The sequence below is a fragment of the Maniola jurtina genome, chromosome 13 (assembly GCF_905333055.1).
Source record: "Maniola jurtina chromosome 13, ilManJurt1.1, whole genome shotgun sequence".
Taxonomy (NCBI): domain Eukaryota; kingdom Metazoa; phylum Arthropoda; class Insecta; order Lepidoptera; family Nymphalidae; genus Maniola; species Maniola jurtina.
In genome coordinates this window covers 3,621,651-3,644,316 of record NC_060041.1, presented here as the reverse complement: position 1 = coordinate 3,644,316, position 22,666 = coordinate 3,621,651, and the positions used below count along the sequence as shown (strand labels likewise).

The following is a 22,666-nucleotide window of genomic DNA, read 5'->3' as shown; positions in this document are numbered from 1 at the left end:
TCTTCCAGATCATGTTCAAGTCTTCAGTTGATGTTTTATTGGATCATACTCATAAGAAATACTCCATACTACAATCAGATTGGCGGTTTCATCATTATCTTGTCATCAAATCAGATCGCAATGTAGCCAAATACCTGCTATCGAAAAGAATAGTATAAATTTTTTTGACTAGGTACTTACTGTCGAAGGAATCATTATGAGGCTCTTGCCGCTTGTTTACGACATTCTGTTTTTGTGGTGAATCGTATATGCTCCTTTCACCTGAAAATAATAATATTTCACTAAGCAATACACATACTAAATTACAAACTTCGGACCACGTCTCTGCAACAGTCATTGCAAACACATAAATGATCGGTTGCCAGGTGAATCAATTTAGGAAACGATGAGGAATTTATTTCCTAATCTTTTTATTTGGTTTATAAATGCTTTGACGATTCGTCGCATTTTTCGAGAGCAAAAGGCATCATAATACATATTACCTAGCTGACCCTATTTTGATCTGGTCAGCTACTTACCTACTCTAGGGCGTAATATACAACAGATGCAACCTTAAACCTTGTTATTTATGCAAGATAGGCTTGCGCTACACGATAATCACGCCTGATGGAAAGGTCTAAGTTGGAGCTTGCCAAGAAACAGCGGCCGGAAGGGTGTTCTAAGGGGTTTTCAATAATAGAGCTACTTGACGAGTCCGAGTGCAGTTCAATTTTCAGGAGTCGCCTTATCGCGTTTTTATTTCACTGCACCCGATTTATCGCAGTTAATCGCTAATATATCAATAAAAAAACGAGCGCAAACGCACATGCACGCGCATAAATATAAATTATAAGATTATGGATATAAGGATTAGAACCGGTTATCAAGAGATAGCGTTGTTATCTTGCATTCACATAAGAGATAGTATTTAGTTGTGATGTGAGGTGAAGTGTGATCGGTCGATGTGCCATGGACGAGTTTATAGGGAAGCAGTATGTTATGGTGTCGCAGGAGTATTTCGAGGAATATCTTGTATTTTTGGGTATGGGTGTGCTGAATTAATACGTAAATAGTATTTTGATTCTTTGAAGATAATAATTAGGCGATTGTTTTGAAGTTGACCAAATTGATGAACACTTCAATATCAAATTATTTGTGACTGAATATTTAGCACTTTTTCGACGATTATAATAGGTATAAGCCTTGTAATTTAGAGTGTTCTTTTCGAAAGGAACATCTTCAGTTCCGAACTCGGTGCAATGCGTTCAAAAATCCTTTAAGATTCACACTAATATTATAAATGGCTAAGTACTTAGTATGTCTGTCTGCCTACCTGCCTGATTTATCTATCAGTCTGTCTGTTACCTTTTCACGGTTTATCTGTTCAACCGATTTTGATGAAATTTGGTATAGAGGCCGTTTACAATACTCCGGAGACGGATATAGGTCACATTTTACACTTGAAAATCAAAGAGCTCCTACGGGATTATCAAAAACCTAAATCTATGCTGACGAAATAATCAAAATTTTAAATTCATTTGGTAAATACCGATTTCATTTATTCCAGGAATGGGTTACATTTCTCGAAAAGCAGCTGTTAATTTAAGGCCAATCCACTGTTTGACGCGCAACGAGGATGGGACATACACATTCGCCATGAAATCCAAGCTAGCAAACTCCGCATGTACATTTACACCTGGTGAGAAGTTTGAGGAGGCGAAAGCAGACGGTGTCAAGGTATATTTATATTCCTACTAGCCGATGTCCGACTTTAGACATTGTCCGCGTGGATTTAGGTTTTAATAAATTCTTTGATTTTCCAAAATATAAAAAGATGAATAATAATAATTATCTGACTAATAATAATAATTATAATATACAGATGATAGCATCGTGGTTAAGACGTCGACTTTCTAGTCGGCGGATCTAGGGTTCGATCCCGGGCTAACCCCCAACTTTTTGAAATTTTGTGTATTTAACAATTAAATTTTACTTGCAAATGGTGAGGGAAACCATCGTGAGTAAACCATAAACACCTCCACAGATAATTGTGGAGAACCACAATAATCTGTGGCGGTGTTAGAAGTTTGCCAATCCGCACTGGCCAGCGTTGTGGAATATGGCCAAACCCTTTTCATTCTGAGAGTAAGAGAACATTATTGAGAACTCTTGGGCATGCAGGTTCTTCACGACGTTTTGAGGTGGATGGTATTTAACTGTTTAAAACGCACATAACACCGAAAAGGTAGAGGTGCCTGGCCGGGATCGAACTCCCGACCTCCCAATTAGGAGGCGGACGTCATAAACTAGACTATCAACAGATTACAGGTAGGCAATACCTTTCGGCCGTTAACAAGAAAGAATTGTCAGCACCCTAGCAAAATAAAGACAAGTCAGCACTATTTAATAATAAAATACTATTTTCAACGTACAAATATATTTTCAAAGGTTGAGGCGCTAATAACTTTCGAAGGGAACATAATGACGCACACACAGACTGAAAATAACGGAAGAACATCAACACATATACGAGAATTTCATCCGGAAAAACTTGTTGTGGTAAGTATATTGTGATATTAGGCCTACTTATACAATATACCTACTCAGGTAATTAGTGAAATCTGATTGAAATGTGACTGATTCTGTTGAACATAATCTCTAGGTCGATATCACGAAGTAACATAAGTCTTATTCGAGAATAAATTTGACATTTTGACAGGTTTTCAGTAGGTACAAAAATTGTCATCACGCCCAATTTATTCTCGACGTTGCTTGGTGAAATCGGCTCAGTACTAAAAAATAGACAAGTTTAACGCTAGTGTTACTCTTTTCCACAGGGAGTATTAAAAAGGGATAGCATTACTACATGTAGAACTGTCATTTTAGTTTAATTAGTTACATAGTGTTATTTGTACGATGCTGGTACGGAACCCTTCGTCACTGAGTCCGACTCACACTTGATTGTCATTTTATTATTTTACCTAATATTATACTTAGATATTTGTATTTTTTTGCAGACTACAACGGCTGTAGGTTTTGATAAAACTGTAACAAGAATTTTCCAATTGGTTCAATAGAATTGGCGATAGAAGATCGATTCTGAAGGTGAAGATTTAATAGCTGGAAATTATTGGATTCGAGATATGCTGATATGAATGGCTCAGTGCATGAAAATAGCACGAGTTGAGTATATATTTAAAAGATCTTTCGGATTAATGAGATTAAGTAGTGACTTTTTTATCGTCAAAGTGTTTATTGTTAAATAATAAATAATACAGGTTCAGGCCTAACAAAAACTTTTTTTAATACACTATGTGCACGCCTAAGCACAATCAAACCTAATATGAAGTAGGTAGGTAGTAGGTAAGAAATTAATGGTGTGGCTAAGGTGGCTCGCGTTTGCCTAGAAATATCGAAGTATGTATGTATATGTATAGGTTTTAGGCGTTTTATCGTTATTGATCTCGACCAAATCTTTGGCCTTTAAATATAAAATAGCGTGGATTTGATCTGCAGCTCGCTCCAGCAAAGCGCGGGACTTCAATTAATTTTATACAATATTGAACCTTTATTAAATATTTGAAAAGAGCAACCGCCTAGTTTTTTGCTGGTTCTCTCGCTAGGAAAGGCAATTCAGTGGATTCAAAAGTACCTACTTAGGATTTTTTTAAATCTCTGTCGATCAAGCTATTGTCGCTATAATCTGTTTTGGTGGTCTATGGTGGACTATACGGCATAGGTCATAGAGATATAATATAGGTACAGCTGCGTTGCAAATGACGTCACGAATTTTCAATGTTGGACACTGGTAGGCTCATTAGCAATTTGTTATTTAAGTATTGCATGGTTATATCTGATTCTCCAAGAGCCTTTACCTTAGGTAGGTATATTATACGATGCCGTGTAGAAACCAAAGGATCACGGGTTTATTAAAAACTGCCATACCTCTTCCAAGTTAGCCCGCTTTCATCTTAGACTGCATCATCACTTACCACCAGGTGCAATTGTTGTCAAGGGCTAACTTGTATCTGGATTAAAAAAAATTATGGTGCTAAGGTAACCTACCAGTAAGTTTTCTGTGGTAAGTAGAACTTTACTTTCAAAAACTGCAAGGGCTTCTTCGTCTTTCCTACGAAGGGCCTTGTACAAAATATGTAGATAGGTACATTGCTATCATTAGGTAGATAGAACTGTACACAGTACACGAATCTTAAATTCCGTTTGGCACGTAATGGATGACAAAATGGCAATTACTCATATAACTGAACCTCCAGCGAAGTGCGCCGTTACTTGAACGCTCGAATAATCAAATTCTCGACATAATCCCCTATCGACTTTCACTTAACATGGCAGGGTAGGCTATCAACCGAGAGTTGCCATCTTTCTAGAGTCTTGGATGTCCCGCATAATGACCTCAATCAATAAGGTCCTTCGGCCTACTGAGTGGAGTGGCTCCGAAGCAAAGCTTCATATTTGATTGCAATCAAACAATCAGGACAAAAGTCTTTCCTCTTTTACTACGGATTTTCGCTGTATATTCCATTGTGTGTGTTACAAAGTATAATTTCACCTAAACTCGATATACCTACTTAAGTATTTTGTTTTTAATTCCTTTTGCCTGAAAGAGTTCGCTTCTTAACAATAAGCTGCCTATTGTAGAAACAGTTGTTGTATGAAGTTTTGGTTTTTCTTGTAGTGTAAAATAAAGCACCTTTTCATTTCAACATTAGGTACACGTATGCGCTTTTTTGATGGCTACAGCCTAGTGCAAGGCTTGCTCCTCCTGGCTCATTTAACTCAATGTTAACATAACCCAGAACATTCTCTCCGGGCCACTTTCCAAAACACGATTCCCTATTCCATTAGACCCTCCAAGTTATCTCGCGTTATTTACATCGCCTGACCGTACCGTCTTATGTAATGTACCCTTATGTATCGGGTATATAAGTGAGCAATCGTGGGCCGTGTGTCGTTGTTTATAAGGGTGGTTTTGTCGGGGTGGTGTAGGGTTGTCAACCACGTACATAAATGTTGTAATTTTATCGGGCCATTGTTTTTCTTTGCTAATACAAAAATAGAATAGCCTTGCCGTTAGGTAACCTGTGTTTCGGAACGGTCTGAGAACCTACCGCATTACCTTAATAGGTAGGTAGGTTTTTGAGATAATTCTCAAAAAGACCCTTTAGCAATAAGGAATATGACGCTGAAAGAGATAACCTACTTATGTCGTGGAGACCATGAAACGATTGCCTAAGCCCAAAAACTTTTCGGTGCAGAACAAGGTCTATCCTAATACTTAGGTATCATTTTACGTAAACTCAACTATACACTTATGCTTTCACTTAAGTTAGGGCACTAAAATAAGTTTTTAGGAGGCAGAGGTCATAATACATTAGACTACAGAATGATGCCTTGGCAATAACACTGGTAACCTTTAAGCTGGTCCTAGCCAGAATTCTAGCCCTAGGGTTACTATTAGTTATGTACCTAGTAAGTACGTACCTACATGCTAGGTTTTACCAATGACGGTTATAACGGTTAGTACAGGACAGTAAATAATGTCTTTTTTGAATAAAATGTGATGATGATGATAGATTTAAAATGGCAACATAAGACCCCCTCCGTCGTCCCTTCATTCAGGTTCACCTATGGTGCTACGGATGTCACCGGTTTGCTTCGCTTATCACCTTCTGGCTTTGAGCTTTACACAAACACTCTAGAGGTGCTTAGAGCAGACTACTTGGAGTAGGGCAGATTGGATTTCTTATCTAAGTTCCATTCTGTAAGTAATGGGATAGTTCGACCATTAACAAAATCCGACTCCAAGTACACATTATTATTATTGGCGGCATATGATAGCTCAGTTCTTTACATTGGCCAAACACGCTGGCCCAAAGTGTTCAAGGCGCTTTGGCAAATACACGTGTATGAAAATATCAAGGAAAAGTCGCAAGCCCTGGCTGTGGGCGAGTGGTCGGTGGGTTGGTGTGAGTCGGGGGGGTGTCGCGGTGTCGTTGCCATGGCGACGCGGCGCCCGGACGCCGGATCCCGACGCCCGCAGTGTCGGCCGCCGCGCCCGCGCCCCGCACAAGTGACACAAGCTGCGAAAAAGCACAACCGCCCTGGGAATATGAAGCCCATGAGTTTTTAAACTTTAAGGAATGTACGGATTCTATTGAAGCTGAACCAAATTCTTAAGACGCGTTAGAAGCAATGCATCAGACTGTAGCATGCGGGATCCCGCATAGGTAAATAATAAATCAACCAATGATGACATAATATAAAAAAAATAAAAGTAATATAAAAGTTCTGACGCACACACTGACAGACTTCTCAACACCTAGATCAAACCCTTGGACCTAAAAAGTAGAATTTTGTACTTTGCACAGTAGACAATAAATATAGACGAATGTTTCGAAATTCCCACGAGATAAGAATCTCTGAAAAATATTTCACTTTATGTCTGAAGCGACAAATAACCGAACAAAGCCGAGGCGGTTCAGCTGCTGGTAGGAATAGGATGAGAATGAGAAGGAGAACAGCAAAATACGCTATTGTTGTCGTTACTATTTACTCGAACTTTTCTATACCTACAGATGATAGGACGGATAATTATGAGAGTCATAGTTTATGAATTATGACACACGGAGAGCAAAAAGAACATCCGATTTCCTAAAATAAATATTCATGAAGTACGTACAGAAACATGTTAATCTGGATATAAGTAGATACATGACACTTCGAGCCGTGGTCACCCTACCATCCACCCTTCAGGTCGGGTCGATGTGGCCGAGGGAGGGTAGGCTAGCACCTTTTGTTTAGGACCCCACCCCCTGTTCATTTACTCGCGTACTGCTCTCAATATTGTTTGCGAAAGGTTTAGGTGCCTAAATGTAGAGGGGAAATGTCACGGTTTCACTTTTAAAGAATCCCTTGTAATGAAATATTGTATGCGATACGCAGCACTTTGTACCAGTGCCTCGTCTAGCCCTTCATTGTACGAGGGCTGGCAAAAGTACGGGCAATTAAAAAAGTAATCTAGACTTGAGATTTTACGTTGTACGCTTGTTGACATCCTCTCGACGCGCAGTCATTCTGTAGTACCTACTACCTAAGTAGATTTCAACTGAGGGTTTTTGTTAAAATATTTTTTTACAAAGGTTTTAAAGAGGAGAACTGTCATTGCAATTAATGTTGGAGGCAAAACTGTAGAATTAATTTAAATATTCGATAATCTTTGTTGATATCGAGTTAAAAGACATTTTTGGCATAGCTAACATTTCTATGGTTCATACCATTAACGATTTTAAAAAGGCTTGCCAAAGATTTTTCATCTTAAACTATTAAACTAATATTATATGCGATACGCAGCACTTTGTTTCAGTGCCTCGTCGAACACTTCTTTGTACAAGGGCTGGCAACGGGCGTACTTACGGGTAGTTAAAAAAGTAATATAGACTTGAAATTTTACGTTTTTGTAGGCCTGTTGACATAATCTCGACGCGCAGTGAATTTCACAATTTTTTAGAGACAAACCACATGTAAGATCTCAAGATTCTAGACCCAGTTGTTAGTTTCGCCCTTTTTAACTAAATACATATAAGTATATACAAAAAAAGTATACCTATACAATATTATATAATTAAATGCAAATACTTAGTTAGCGAAATCGTCTACTTAATGTTTTTTCATAATATATTGTCTCATCGTTAACTCCAAGTTTCTTTACGCAATGTATACCTACTTAGACGTAGATAGCCCCAATGATAATTTTCCCGTACAATACCTACTTAGTTATTTATCTGTTAAGGTATTTAAATTGCCAAAATTAATCTAAAGAAAGAATCGTTATGCCAGAGTTTCCAACGACGCCAATTTGAAGTAGGAGGGTACCTACTTCGAAACACGAGTCTCTTGCGAAATATGAACTTCACTTCTAACAATAACGCTAACAATGTTTTCGTTTGCGTAATATACAGGATGTTTTGAATTAAGATCTTATGCTATGATATTTTATGCATATTTCTCAGATGATAGGTACCTACCTACTTATCTATCTACTCTTACCTATTACATTAGAGTCACAAAAATTAACTTAGGTAGATATTTTTTGTATTGTCAAAATTACGTTGTTACTAAAATCGTTCATTAGGGCTGACTAGGACTATTCTTTCTATTTTATAATTAATCGCTAACTCCGAGTCCACATGAAGTTTCCTTACGCAAAAAGATCCACAGTTTGCTCAGGTAAATATGTATAAAGTCCGCTTGGAATCGATCGCGTGGTTGACGCGACGGGTGTGGACTCCGCCCACATTTCACACGGAAGGTGACGATTGGCCGAGCGCGACACGCACACCTGAACACTTCCAAGCGCCTAATGAATAATTTCCACAATTCCTCCCGTTGTTCCTGTATGTTGACACGTTAAAGAACTTGTCTTGTGAGTGTGTGCGTGAGCTCACGATAACCGATGTGATGGTAGAATTTGGACATATCTTAAAAAAGCTGGCGGGAAGTGGGTGGCTGGGGTGGATATGACGTGTGGTGGTGCGCTCTCCAAAAGGCCAGTCCAGTAGTGGACGCATACAGGCTAAGGTAACGCAACATGAAGGTAAGTAAAGAGTAGGTACTTAGATGTAGCAGTTTGATGACAATTACCTATACTTAAATAAAATATAGATAGGTAGATATCTACAATCTGCAGATATTTTAGACAGTCACAAATTATCTCACAGCAAAACAGACATTCAAAATCCATCAAAGGGATGTTAAATCGACGAACATGCAGGCTACCGTTGACGCCAATAAAAAAAAGAACACTTGAAATCTAATTCCGCACAATCGCAGGGCAGATGCACGCACGAACAAAGCGGACTATTTGTACAATCGTAATATGTAGGATCTAATTTTACGCCAGCATTGTGCGCTTGCGTTGTTCGCGCCCTGATCGACAGCTCCGATAATTTGAATATGGTAAGGCATCCGAGCGTGAGGATTGCGCCGGCGCAGATTTGTGTTCAATTTTTTTAGAGGCGGTGTAACATCCATGTTATGCTTGTTTCTGGATCATTTCTATGCTTACGATTTGTACTTTACTGAATCCATACTAATCCATACTTCCATATACCTACTAATATTATAAATGTGAAAGTGGGTGTCTGTCTGTCTGCTAAGTAGCTTTTCACGGACTGTTTAACCAATTTTAATGAAATTTCACACAGAGTTAGCTTACATCCCGGGGAAGGACATAGGCTTTTTATCCCAGAAAATCTCCCACGGAATTCTTAAAGGCCCATTAGTTTAACCGACTTATATAAAATTTGGTAAGGAGAATACCTAGGTACCTACTTACTTGCATCCCGGAAATTGAATTGCCACTTTTTATCCTAGAAAATCAAAGAATTCCCACAGGATTTTTAAGAACCTAAATCCAGGTGGAAGAAGGCGCGGGCATCAGCTAGCATCAGCTAGGTAGTAGTTAGATAGGAGGGTACCTACCTATCAGGATAAATTGAACTCACCGTGGATTTTCTTTGAGAAGAACGCCTCTGGTGATTCAATAGCGCTCTTCTGCGGACTCGCAATGTATTCCAAAGCTCCATCCAGTTGGTTCAGCTCAGGATGCTGGGCGAAGGACATGGAGGCTTCCTGTTGACGCATGCGATCTGGAAATAAGTATATTTTTGTTCTTGTTATTTGTCTTATTGAAAATACCTATACCTATTTAAGTAGGTATGCCGAAAACATACCTACTTCTTTCAAGGTTTCGTACCTACCTAAGTAAGTATACCCGAAGGGTGCCAACGGGTTCCTATTGCTACCTAAGCCTCCACTATCCGTCCGTTCGTCAGCGGGCTGTATTTCACAAACCGTACCTAATAGGTTGAGTGTTGAAATTTTCACAGATTACCTATGTAGGTACTTAGGTAGGTATTTCTATTGCCGCTATTATAACAAACAACAAATACTAAAACCTAAAAATTTCAAAATTTCCGCCATGCAAATAAAAAAAATTGAGTGTTAAGTAGGTACCTATAACTTATTCTTGTACGATGGTATGGAACCCTTCGTAAGCGAGTTCGACTCGCACACCGGTTTTTTTATTCACCATAGGCACAATATGCTCGGCTAAGATCACACCTGATGGGAAATGATAATGTGGTCTAAGCTGATGGGTCGCGTTTGCCTACAAGATGCCTATTGACTGTTGACACCAGATTTTCGGTAAGTAGAATGCAATGTGATGCCAAGCGATGCGTTTTGATTTCTATTTTTTCTAGGCAAACGTATTTCATATTACTAATTAAAAAAGACAGTCTCGTCTGGCACTTCAAAAAGCCACCAAACAAAAAAAGAGGAAAATAAGAGACTAGTCTCCAATCTAATATTCCATCTTTGTCTCCAAACCTTTTTAAATTCTGCAATAATTGAAAACCTAGCAAAAACATTGTGGTTTATGCTTTTGCTCTTTCTTGTACAATTTGTCACTCGATCTCGGAAGCGAAAACTTCGTCTAATTGCTCTCGGAGCGAAAACATCGAACGTTGAATGGGAACCGAAAATTTCATATTTCCTAAAACAGCCGTCGGAAACGGCTAACCCTCCTCCCCCCTCGTCACTGAGAGCTGTAAAATCCGTGCAATTTGTGCTCCCTCTACTCTTATCGTATACCTATATACTTATCGATTTATCGCAAACACAAGTTCGTGTTTTAAAAAGTCAAGTCAGTCGCGGGCATGCCTCCATGGATCTTATTAAAGGTGTTTACAGTATATTTTGGAGTAGGAAGGCATTGGTGAATAGGACGTTTCGCTTCGGAGTCGGAGTGTAAAAATGCCGTCTTGTAGGCACGCTGCCCCTCCCCAGGCGACATTTTTACAAGTGGGGGAGGGAGGCCACCCGGACGCTCCCGTCATTTCGTTGTCATCCAGGGGCTCCTTTTTGCGCGATCACGGCGCGAGCGTCGGCGTCGACAATACTGTTCAGTATTTTTATTCTTTCCGAGAAGAAAATGTGAAAAAAACTCGTAGAAAATCATGAACAATGCCGCCCTTGGGCGAGATTACCGCCATCAGAAAATGAATGCTTTGTTAGATCCGTCCACGGGGATGTTTTCAGTTGTTACATTAGACTTGTCATTTCCATTAGAGGGTCCAGATGTCGCCGAGCCGCCGAACCCGCCCAAGTCTTTATTTGCGTTTCAATTATGAGAGTGCTTCGTCACAATCACTTATATAACATCACTACCTACTGCTTGCTGATTATGAAATAGATCCATAATTATTGTAATGGGATTCGTTTGTTGTTTGACGTTTCAAGGAGCTTTCACCATTTTGAATTCCAAATTTCAGAGGTAAATACAATTTTCTGATGGATTGAAATGTCAGAGATGATTATCTATCTTGGATCTATCAAAATGAAGATTGAAATATAATTTCAAGGTAAAGTGGGGAAAAAGCTGTCTAACGGTAGGAATTTACTAGATAAATGATTGGTTTGAAGCGAAAACTAATCATTTATCTACGGGTACTTACTTAATTGAATTCCTATGAATCTACAGAACCTACCTATTTATCAGTGTAACTGATAATAACGCACAGATTCACAGACTTCTTAATCGCAAAGTAAGGATGAATGAATGAATATACTTACTTTTATTGTACACCACAAAATTAGTACAGAATAAGTGTAAATTAAAAATTTATAACACCCCCGACAAGTGAAGGTTACAGTAACTAGAAAAGAGCTGATAACTCTCAAATGGTTGAACCGATTTTCTTGAATTATAGCTGAGAACACTCTCGATCAAGCCACCTTTCAAACAAAAAAAAAACTAAATTAAAATCGGTTCATTAGTTTAGGAGCTACGATGCCACAGACAGATACATAGATACACAGATACACACGTCAAACTTATAACACCCCTCTTTTTGGGTCGGGGGTTAAAAACACATATTAAAGCACAACAAAATATAAGCAGGTCAGTAGGTACAATTTGGCGGCCTTATCGCTACCTAGGTATGTTATTATACTTACTTACTACGCTATTATTATAATCTTAAATAAATAATAAGTAAGTAGGTATATTTCACAAAGGCTTTAGGTTGTACATTGTACAACACAAGATACCAAGAACGCGAGTAGACCCAAGCCCTAATTTTTTTATACTTACTAGGTATGTCACTAAGCCGAGTAGAGAGCTTTTTATTTTAATTTTCAGTTCGAAGCTATGTGAGAATATCTTATTTGTTGAAGCATGTACCTATTAATAAAACGTTGGGTACATCCATCTCAAAATACCTACTTATGTTTCATAGCTACGAATTCAATCAATCTTGTTGAGAGCGCAACCATCAACAAAAATTGTCTGTCTGGGGGTGTTAGACTATATCAATACCGTATCGCGATTTTAAGAACGCGAACGTCTGGATACATTGCGATATTTACTGATATCGTCAATATTTCATAAGTACATACCTATAAGATCCCGCTAAAATTACAGCGAATCAGCTTCATTCAGGAAAACAATACGGAATTTTGATAAGGACTCATAAAGAGGAGTGCAAATCAAAAAAGCACTGCGGCAAATATAGTAACAAGTGTAAATTAAAAATTTATAACACCCCCGACAAGTGAAGGCATCTTGACATCTTGACATAAATTTGTCAATTGACATAATATTAAGAACCTAACGGTTATCTAACCTTCTTTTCTACAAGAAAACTAGAAAAGAGCTGATAACTCTTAAACGGCTGAACCAATTTTTTTGGATTATAGCTAAGAACACTCTCGATCGAGCCACCTTTCAAACAAAAAAAAGTAAATTAAAATCGGTTCATTCGTTTAGGCGCTACGATGCCACAGACAGATACACAGATACACACGTCAAACTTGTAACACCCCTCTTTTTGGGTCGGGGGTTAAAAACTGATTTGAAAGGGAGTGCGTATAAAAAATCACAAATCAAATTTAAATTACTCAGAAATGTAAGCGAAATATTTAGGTATGCGGGCTCTATAATTACCTAGAGATTGCTCTATTGAAATCAGCAAAGATAATAAGCAAAGAAGTTTAATTCATGTAAAACAATACTTACTCGTTTTTGGTACGGACCCAAAAAGAGAAGTTCAAATCAAAAAAGCAGTCACTGCGGCCGACCTCAAAGTAGTGAAGGCTGGTTTGAAAGGGAGTGTGGATAAAGGCATGTAACGCGATGCTCTTACAAGTCGGTAGCCCGCAAAGCTTTGTCTCTCGCCGCTCATCACTACCAATTATGTCAGGTTTTAGTAAAGGTGTTCAAATTTTATTTGGGGCTAACTTTTGCCTGTACCTGTAGGTATCTCGTCGATACGAGATTTTCGAAATCTTGGAGAAACTCTTGCTGTCTCGTGTGGCTTAGCTCACTCCTTGCATAGTCCTCCACCTACTTAACGGTCCAGCCACTTCGAAGACTAGCCCAGACAGAAGAACAGATGGCAAAACTTGTAAAGGGCTAACTTCTGCCCGCGAGTGTTTCGCGTAGGTATAAGTACTTAGTAGTCGATAAGTTTTTCGAAATCCTGCAGGAACTTCCTTGGACTCTGGACAATGCCGAGGCTGTTTGAATTAAAAACCCCAGAGAGTGGTACTTATAGGCTACTTTTCATCCAGGAAAATCTAAGATCTCCAAATTTTTAACAACCAAATCCACGCGGACGAAGTCGTAGGCATCAGTTATCTATACTAATAAATAAAATTGGAGTGTCTGTCTGTAATATCAAAATAACTACCTCATGTTAAGCTCATAGGGTTATTTGAACGATACCTTAACTGAATCACACGTTTTTAAAATTTTTGTCTGTCTGTCTGTCTGTCTGTCTGTCTGTTTGAAAAGGCTAATCTTGGGAACGGCTGAACCGATTTTGACGGGATTTTCACAGACAAGTAGAGAATTGACCAGGGAGTAACATAGGCTACTTTTTTAACCAACTTTCAAAAAGGGAGTTGTGTTTTTGTACCTATGTACACCGAAATCTCCGAGATTTCTGAACCGATTTGCGTCATTTCTTTTTTAATCGATAGAGGAACTTTGCGACATTGTTTCATAAAAAATTTGGAGTCCAACTCCTCAATCCTGATGCTGCAGGGGATGTGACCAATCCACGCGGGCGAAGCTGCGGGCATCAGCTAGTATTTAATAAAATCGTACCTGGTGGGTACCTATGACCTGTCAGAGACACTAAGAACATAATAAATCTGTGAATATAAATAGGTTAGTCGTGTCACCCCGTTTATGGCAACGTTTTTTATCGCCGAGCGTTTCGTGAATTTTTCCACAATTTTCTTTGTCTAAAAGCATTCTAAAAGCAATTGCAATGGTGGCGTTTGCTCGTAAACTGGTAAAGCAAAAGTATAAATTCACAATTCGATGTCAAGATAGTTAAAAATTATAACATTGTAAACAGTGACTAACGACGTATAAAAACAGGCGGAAAGATTTACAGTTACGTCCAAAAGCGTTTGTTCTTCATGACACGCGAATTACGTTTTTATAGGAATCTCGGGGATTCGGTTCCACTATCAACAATCACGTCATATTCATCCGTTTCCCTTGATTAAGGCTCTTGCCTAAGGAGCTTTTATTAATTAACATGTGTAATTTAATTGCCGGGTACATCTATGTGATCCTAAATTATAAAAAAATCTCGGAGATATCTTATTAGAAGAAAAAGAGTCAAAATGGATATGAGTACGGGTATGAGGTGAACTACGGTTTTATTTACCTATTTAAAGATCCAACATTAGAATCACTCGATGAAGGGAAGTATTTAATAGCATATTTGAGAATGTTTATTTTAAATAAATAAATACTTCTTTAGATACTATTTATTCTCTTGTAGATATGCAATAGTCAAGGGACCTGAAGTAGGCATAAGAATCAGGGTGGGTTCTGGTGGAGAAAAAAATCAAAGATTTTGGCTAATTACTTAAAGAGAAATATATAAAATAACACACCGTGGAGGAGATTTATCTAATTTCAGTCAAGAAAGTGCTGCTACTTGTTGGCAAAAAGAATCAGCGGATAAATTAGCATAGGGGCCATTACTTACAATAGATCAATAATGGTTGATGAAGAGGGACCCGAAAATCTACATAGCCACATCGAAGAAAGCCAAAAAAGTACCAAAAATATCTGTTTAAGTTTAAAATGTTATTCGACTATGTTTGAAAAAACAAAGGAAAGACGTCCATGAAAAACAATGTGGAAAGTCGTCATCATAGATATAAGCAAGTGTCACGTTATGTCACGCATCCAAAGCCGATTTATTAGCACTAGAGGTTTTTACGCATGTTCGTTATTCCTCTTTTTAACTTGTGTTAATAATTAACAATCTCGTGCGACAATGGAAACGAGTTCTAATTTCCGTGCTTAATAAACGTTATCGGAAAGCGGAGCGATCCGTTTGGTATCGTGTCGAGCGCGATAACCCTTTATCTGATGGGGGTAGCGGGTGACGTCGCGGCGACGGCATTTCATTACCACAATATTACCAGAAAAAACAATACGAGTATCTGTGCTTAAACTGGGCTCTCTCCGTCACTTACTCCATACAATCGTAGTTCCAATTTCATTTCAATATTAAGCAACCAAAGTCCATGAAATTTTGCAGACATATTCTAGAAACTAATATCTGTGCCTGTGGTGTTTTAGATTTTTCTAAAAATATGTAGTTTTAAAATTACAGGGGCTCAAAGATTTGTATGTGAATTTTTAAGACCGCGAAATTTGGAAAACCACAGGCATTGATATTAGTTTCTAGAATATGTCTGCAAAATTTCATGGACTTTGGTTGCTTGATATTCAAATGAAATTGGAACTACGTTTGTATGCAGCGAGTGACGGAGAGACCCCTCTTAACCTGCCTGAGCTTTTTGCTTTGCATACAAAAGTTATGAAAGTATGATTCGAACAACGTAACTTTGCATGGCACGGGCGAGGCCTACTTCCTTCGATGAAGTGCATAATTATTCGATACAGCTGATATGCCCCGGCTTTGGTCAGGTGAAACTGAAGGAGTCTAAAAATATATTGGATATTTCTTTTGGACATTTCATTGTATCGTAATCGCTCAGCTGATTATTATCAATTCAACATAGGTAATATCTCGATTTTGAGTTAATTGTGCTTCAACATATTTAATTTTCAGGAAATACGTCCAACCTCCGGGCCTGGCGCAGTGGTTTTATTAGTGGGAGGTCCCGGGGTCGATTCCCGGCCGGGTTTGGAATTTTATTAATTTCTAAATCACTGGTCTGCATGGTCTGGTAGGAGGCTTCCGACTCTACTGGTCTTTCGCTTGTTCGACTTTGCTGGTAGCAAAGCCGTGCCGCCAAGCGATTTAGCGTTCCGGTAGGTATGATGCCGTGTAGAAACCAGGCTAGCCCGCTTTCATCTTAGACTACATTATCACTTACCACCAGGTGAGATTGCAATCAAGGGCTAACTTGTATCTAAAATTTTAAAAAAAATCTGGTTCTCGATGTTTTTTAACCGACTTCCAAAAAAGGAGGAGGTACTCAATTCGTCGGGATCATGTATGTTCCCCGATTACTCAAAGACCCCTGAAAATTATTTTTTTTTTTGTTTGAAAGGGTATACTGTGAAGGTCCCATATAAATTTGGTGAAGATCTGATGAATATTTTCGGAGATGGAGAACAGAACTCCTCAATGGATAAGAGCAAATTGCTCGCGATCAGTGTAATAGCTTAGTAAACAGTAGGGTTTTAACTGGGCATAGCATATTATAGTACAATGGGGCCACTAAAAATTGTGAAATAAAAAAATTTCAAAAGAAAAATAAAACCGATTTCAAAAACCAAAAACACTAAAAAGTAGAAAATAATTCTTGTTTAGCTACACGTGTAATGTAGGTACCTAGGTATGAAGTCGAGCGAGCATATTAAAACAAAATTAGAAATCCAAGAGTGAAGCTCGAGTGAAGTCGGTTTTATTTTTCTTTTGAAAATTTTTTAAGGAACACTGATTGTGCAACAAACTTACTTTTTTATTAGGTACGGAACACTGATTGCCAGGCCTTTTGTATCGCAGGGCAGGTAATTCTATGATTTGTAGTTTACTTTGTAACTACCTACTCAACGAATCAGAACACGTCCGCACATACCTACTTAGCAGCGCATAGGCGACAGATAGACACCAGACGCACATTATGTATGACCGCCTCTAAGGATACGACGATGTTATCAATTCTGCAGAAAGATGCGATTGCTAATCACACCGAGTCGCCCGACTGTCCTGCCATAAATCATTCATAGACTTTCGTTGCTAATGGACGGTATCAATTGAATAATTTAGATGTACTTTAGCTTCGCAGCCTTAATGGCAAAACGGTAAAATGGTACCTGTACTGAAACTAAGAGATGACGAAAAGATATTGCTTAAACTGTCATTTTTTCGGTAAAATACCTAATACTTATAGAGCGTTGTCTCTGTCGTTGAGACCGACAAAACGTCACATAAGTTGGTAGGTATGAGTGGCAGAGACAACGCTCTACGAAGCCGAAATCCCTTTCTAAAAGTCGATGTGCAATATTTCCTGCCGGCTACTTTAGTTAAATTAGGACTTTAGTTTTAAATGTCTATTTTGCGGGTAGTTAAAAGAATTGCTACTTTCGGTACATATAACTGTACGGAAGGTATAAGAATAATAAGTAATAATGCAAAGTCCAAATTAAGGAAAGAAACTAAGGCCTAATTTGGTTGCCGGACCAACACGTCCTTTCGCAATAATCCTCTCGCATAAGTTTGTCTGGATGTCTGTACAATAAGAAGCGATACGACCGTCTTTCACGATGCAATTAGGTATTAGGTTAAGCTTCTGTTCTATATGTTTTTTTCGACCTTCTTACTGTATGTGTTTTATATAAAATACTAGCTGACGCCCGCGACTTCGTCCGGATTTAGTTTATTAAAATCCCGTGGGAACTCTTTGATTTTCCGGGAAAAATTAATTTATGTAACTCTCCAGGTTTTTAACTACTTATATCCATGCATAAAATTTCGTCGAACTGTTTCTACGTTGCGGCGTGAATGAAGGGCAAACCAACAAAGAAACACACTTTCGCATTAATTATAATATGAGTAGTGATTAAATAAATAAATAAACAGATTAACAGGGCTCTCTCCGTCACTCGTTTCATACAATCGTAGTTCCAATTTCATTTGAATATTAAGCAACCAAAGTCCATGAAATTTTGCAGACATATTCTAGAAACTAATATCTGTGTCTGTGGTGTTTTAGATTTTTCTAAAAATATGTAGTTTTAAAATTACAGGGGCTCAAAGATTTGTTTGAAAATTTTAAGACCGCGTAACTTTGAAACCGAATATTTTAATAAAAATCTGGAAAACTATAGACATAGATATTAGTTTCTAGAATATGTCTGCAAAATTTCATGGACTTTGGTTGCTTAATATTCAAATGAAATTGGAACTACGTTTGTATGAAACGAGTGACGGAGAGAGCCCTCTTAAGTACTTTTTCGTCTTTGACTTTGAGGTCGTTCATCGGAAAAGTGTATACCTTGAATGAATTGTATTTAGGTAATTCATCCAAGGTGTATAATATCTACCTATTCATATTTCATATACCTACCTAGGTATGTGAAATATGAATAAAATCTGTAGACATATTAAATTAAATCGGTATGCTGGTAAATAGAACAACAACGTTAATAGACCTTAAGGACAAAGAAGGAAATTGATAACCGATAATTTCAACACAATTAGGGCCGGCGCAATTGAACTGAACAAAACGGTCCGTGTCTGCCGAAAGCAGCACAAAGGTAAGGAAATAGCCAGTTTCGGGGCGTGCACAAAGGGAATAATGTTAGACCACAATGGCGTTTCAGAACCGGGAGCCAGCAGTGCAGCCGGGAGCCGGATAAAAAACGGATGTGTCAATAATTAACTGTGTGATTTGGGCACCGACGCCGGCGGCCATCGATTGCGCGGCCGGTTTTTTAATAACGTACGTAGGTACATGGTATTGTGTCGTTTGGACAAAAGAGAACTCGGCGTGTTTTCATAGCGCAACGTTGGGGTGAAAAATATTACACCCCCGGGCGTGTATGTGAGAACGAACTGCCTAGCTCCATGTGTTTCCAAATGCTGGGATAAATTTGAATTGCTCATAGGCATTTACCATAAAATTTCCATTCTGAGTACGCTGTAGGCGCTAGCATATAAATGAAAACTGCGATATAGATCAGGATCATGTATTTATTAATAGAATGGATAAATGAAATCATTAATTCTGAAAATAAATCGTAAAATCTATTATTAATTATTATTATTGGTAAGTAGGTATTTACAGTACAGTGTAATAAAACATTTTAACTGTAGGAATATAACATTCCTAATTATGTATTTCAATATATTATAAAGTGATTTATGCACTACTTAAGTAGGTACCTACCTACTTATTTATTTTTTCTAGAAAATGGCTAAAAGTCTGAAGTCATTTTCGACAAAAAAAGGAGGAACTGTTGAGATGAAACCAGAATAATTACTTAGGTAGCTATATAGTCCTACCTGCTAGCGACTACGCACGTTTTCGCTCCCGGGAATATTTCGAAAAATACAGCCTTATTCCTTATCTAGGTACCATTATAAAGGGAGGAGCGAATTGGATTGTGGGTAATTGCCAACTCCAAATTAATTAATAAGTATAAAAGCCAAAGTCGGAAGCTTTCTTGAGTTGACAATTATTTTTTTCAAAAATCGTCTTGTATCTTTTTACTGCAAGTTGTAACAAAAATGTACGTACTGAACTATCGGGTATACTCGTAGCTACTCGAAATAGGCGATAAGATTGCACAATCCCGACGCAATCGCAGCAAATCCGCACCAATGATCCCCCACGCACAATTTGAACCCCCGGGAGGACCAGGAAATTCATCTCGCTAATCCACCGGCCCACTGTGAATAGTAAAAGTGATGCCTCTATTCATTTCAAGGGAGACCTCCCCTTTCAGGGGCCTCGGGAGAGGCGACGGGTGGGGACGGGGGGAGAGAAAGCGCTAAAATTTAATAAAGCCCGGCTCGTCGGAACTATGGACAGCCCTTGCGATTAATTACGCACAAGAACACAAGAAGCTACGTAATGATACCTACGGCATGAAAATAGGGCCGAGGGTACGCCGACTAAGTATCTATTATTCAAAGAATAATCTCCCGTGTTTATGATGCTTTTTAATTTGTATTGAATAATTTAGGCTGGCAATTAGCGGCATATGCTGTTATCTAGTTTGCTCGTGAAAATTTAGTTTCGCACTTAATTCGGGTAAATTGCTTATAAAAAAATATAATGAGATTTAAAGACATAAATAAATAATTTTAAATTCATAGTAAGTGTTTCACGTTATGGGCATTAATCTCAGAAATAAGATCATGTACCTACCTACCTAGACTTCATGTCGAGCCTTACTATGAAATTACGTGCGTCGCACCGCTAAGCGATTTAAGTAGGTACCATTTCGATATATTATGATAATATGATGCCGTATGCCGCAATAAAAAGTGGAGTTTATATAGGAAATTAGGTAATTAAATACCTACGATACCGTTGATAATATTATGGCCCCATTATACCTACATCAGAAGATTCCCGCAAGTTCCAACATTAACTGTACGAGTATCAACTCAATCGGACAGACGACGTGCGAACGCAGTTTTTTTTTAAATCTATGTATTTTTAAGGGGTGACTTGTATGCCAGCCCCATCGTTAAGTACAAACTAAGTACATGGTTACACTAAGTACCTACTATCAGAAAGACATACTTAGCTGTGCACATTTATTTTTAGGGTTCCGTAAGTACCTCAAAAGGAAAAAAGGAACCCTTATAGGATCACTTCGTTGTCTGTCTGTCAGTGCGTCTGTCGTGTCTGTCAAGAAAACCTATAGGGTAGGTACCTACTTCCCGTTGACCTAGAATCATGAAGGCAGGTAGGTAAGTCTGATACACAGAATAAATAAAACCATTGGCGCTTTTAAGATCAGTGGTCTTATAGCACAATACCTAAAGGAAAAAAAAAACGAAAACCGTGAATTTGTGGTTTTATATTATACAAGTGTAAATTAAAAATTTATAACACCCCCGACGATCCAAAGTATCTGAGTTTTCCAAAACATCATTTTCAAATAAATAATTATGTATTTAGGCAACGTCCATGTTGACAGCTTGACATTTGTCTATTGACATAATATTATGAACCTAAAGGTTATCTAACCTTCTTTTCTACAAGAAAACAAGAAAAGAGTTGATAACTCTTAAACGGCTGAACCAATTTTTTTAGATTATAGCTAAGAACACTCTCGATCAAGCCACCTTTCAAACAAAAAAAACTAAACTAAAATCGGTTCATTCGTTTAGGCGCTACGATGCCACAGACAGATACACAGATACACAGATACACAGACACACAGACACACGTCAAACTTATAGCACCCCTCTTTTTGGGTCGGGGGTTAAAAATAAGATTGCTATTATATCTGAGGATCGCGCATTTCAAGTGATTTCAATTCAGTCTACATAAACCTACTCATACACAGCTAAGTACGACTAGTAAGTACCTACTACATCTAAATAATAACTTCATCACATAATATTATTAAAAAAATAAAATTATAATAATAGAGGAGATAGAGAACGAAGTATACCTATAAAGTGACCTAAAAATATAATATCACAACTCTTAGAGCTTAGAGGTATTAAATTAATTAACCCCATGTAGTTTTTTTTTTTTTTAATTTAAGTATATCCATAGTCTTTTTACGTAAGTAAAAACTCCAGTGCCTAAAACTCCACCATGGGGTGGCAGTTGCAGTGGCAGTGGGGATTCAAAGTGGAAAGTCACGTCACTTAGGTACATGATTTGTGCTTGCTTCCACTCGCTCTCAACGCTCGACACTCGACAACCGACGTTGCATGAACACTACAAGGGTTTCGTTGTATGTAAAAAAGCCAATTATAAAAATGTTTTAAGTATAATCTTAAAAACGTAGTAAAGACTTGTGGCTTTACAATTAGAACTACATAAGAGAGAAAAACTAGCGGCGCAAGACCGTGGCGCGTGGAAGAGTAGCAGCACTCTCGATCAATCGGTTCATTAGTTTAGGAGCTACGATGCCACAGACAGATACACAGATACACACGTCAAACTCATAACACCCCGCTTTTTGGGTCGGGGGTTAAAAAGTCACTTTTGATGCTTCTTTAGTTCAAAGATGTTTAGGTACACCGTTATATTCGTCAAGCTGTAAGCATGTGCCCACTGCCCGAGGAATAAATATCTATAATAATATAGGTAATACAGTGAAACCTTGTGAAACATAATAGGTCCTATGGGTATGTTTTGTAATGAAACAGTGAAACATATAGGTCTTATATTATGTTTCACTGTTTCATGACAAAAGTGCCTACGGATCTCAAGTACCAAACTTCAACCATAAAGGTGTAACAATAGAGCTTGTTATGTATCCTATAGAATAAGTAGGTACACCTCTTACTAACAGTCTTAGGTAGCCACTTACGTTCTAAGTTCTAACCCACCGCCGCCGCCGGCTAACAAGATGGACAATAACTATCCACAGATATAACCATAGATGTGTGAGCATAGAGAC

At 38.1% G+C, this 22,666-nt stretch overlaps 2 protein-coding genes across 4 annotated transcripts in view; one reads left to right on the top strand and one right to left on the bottom strand.

Moving 5' to 3' along the window:
* The window catches only part of LOC123871481 (Fanconi anemia group J protein homolog), a 69,431-nt gene that overhangs the window by 23,855 nt on the left and 22,910 nt on the right, over nt 1-22,666 (bottom strand). For all 3 annotated transcript variants that reach the window (XR_006797275.1, XM_045915328.1, XM_045915329.1), the window contains exons 3-4: nt 9,504-9,647; nt 181-261 (exon numbers count right to left, since the gene is read on the bottom strand). Coding sequence is in view for 2 of the 3 variants with exons in the window: in XM_045915328.1 (XP_045771284.1) it covers nt 181-261; nt 9,504-9,647 (225 nt within the window). In the remaining variant the exon portion in view is untranslated. The remainder of the gene's footprint in view (nt 1-180; nt 262-9,503; nt 9,648-22,666) is intronic.
* LOC123871486 (fatty acid-binding protein-like) lies at nt 884-3,275 on the top strand. The gene is made up of 4 exons (XM_045915336.1): nt 884-1,021; nt 1,547-1,716; nt 2,428-2,538; nt 2,997-3,275. The coding sequence occupies exons 1-4, from the start codon at nt 949-951 to the stop codon at nt 3,054-3,056; spliced, it is 414 nt and encodes a 137-aa protein (XP_045771292.1). The 5' UTR covers nt 884-948; the 3' UTR covers nt 3,057-3,275.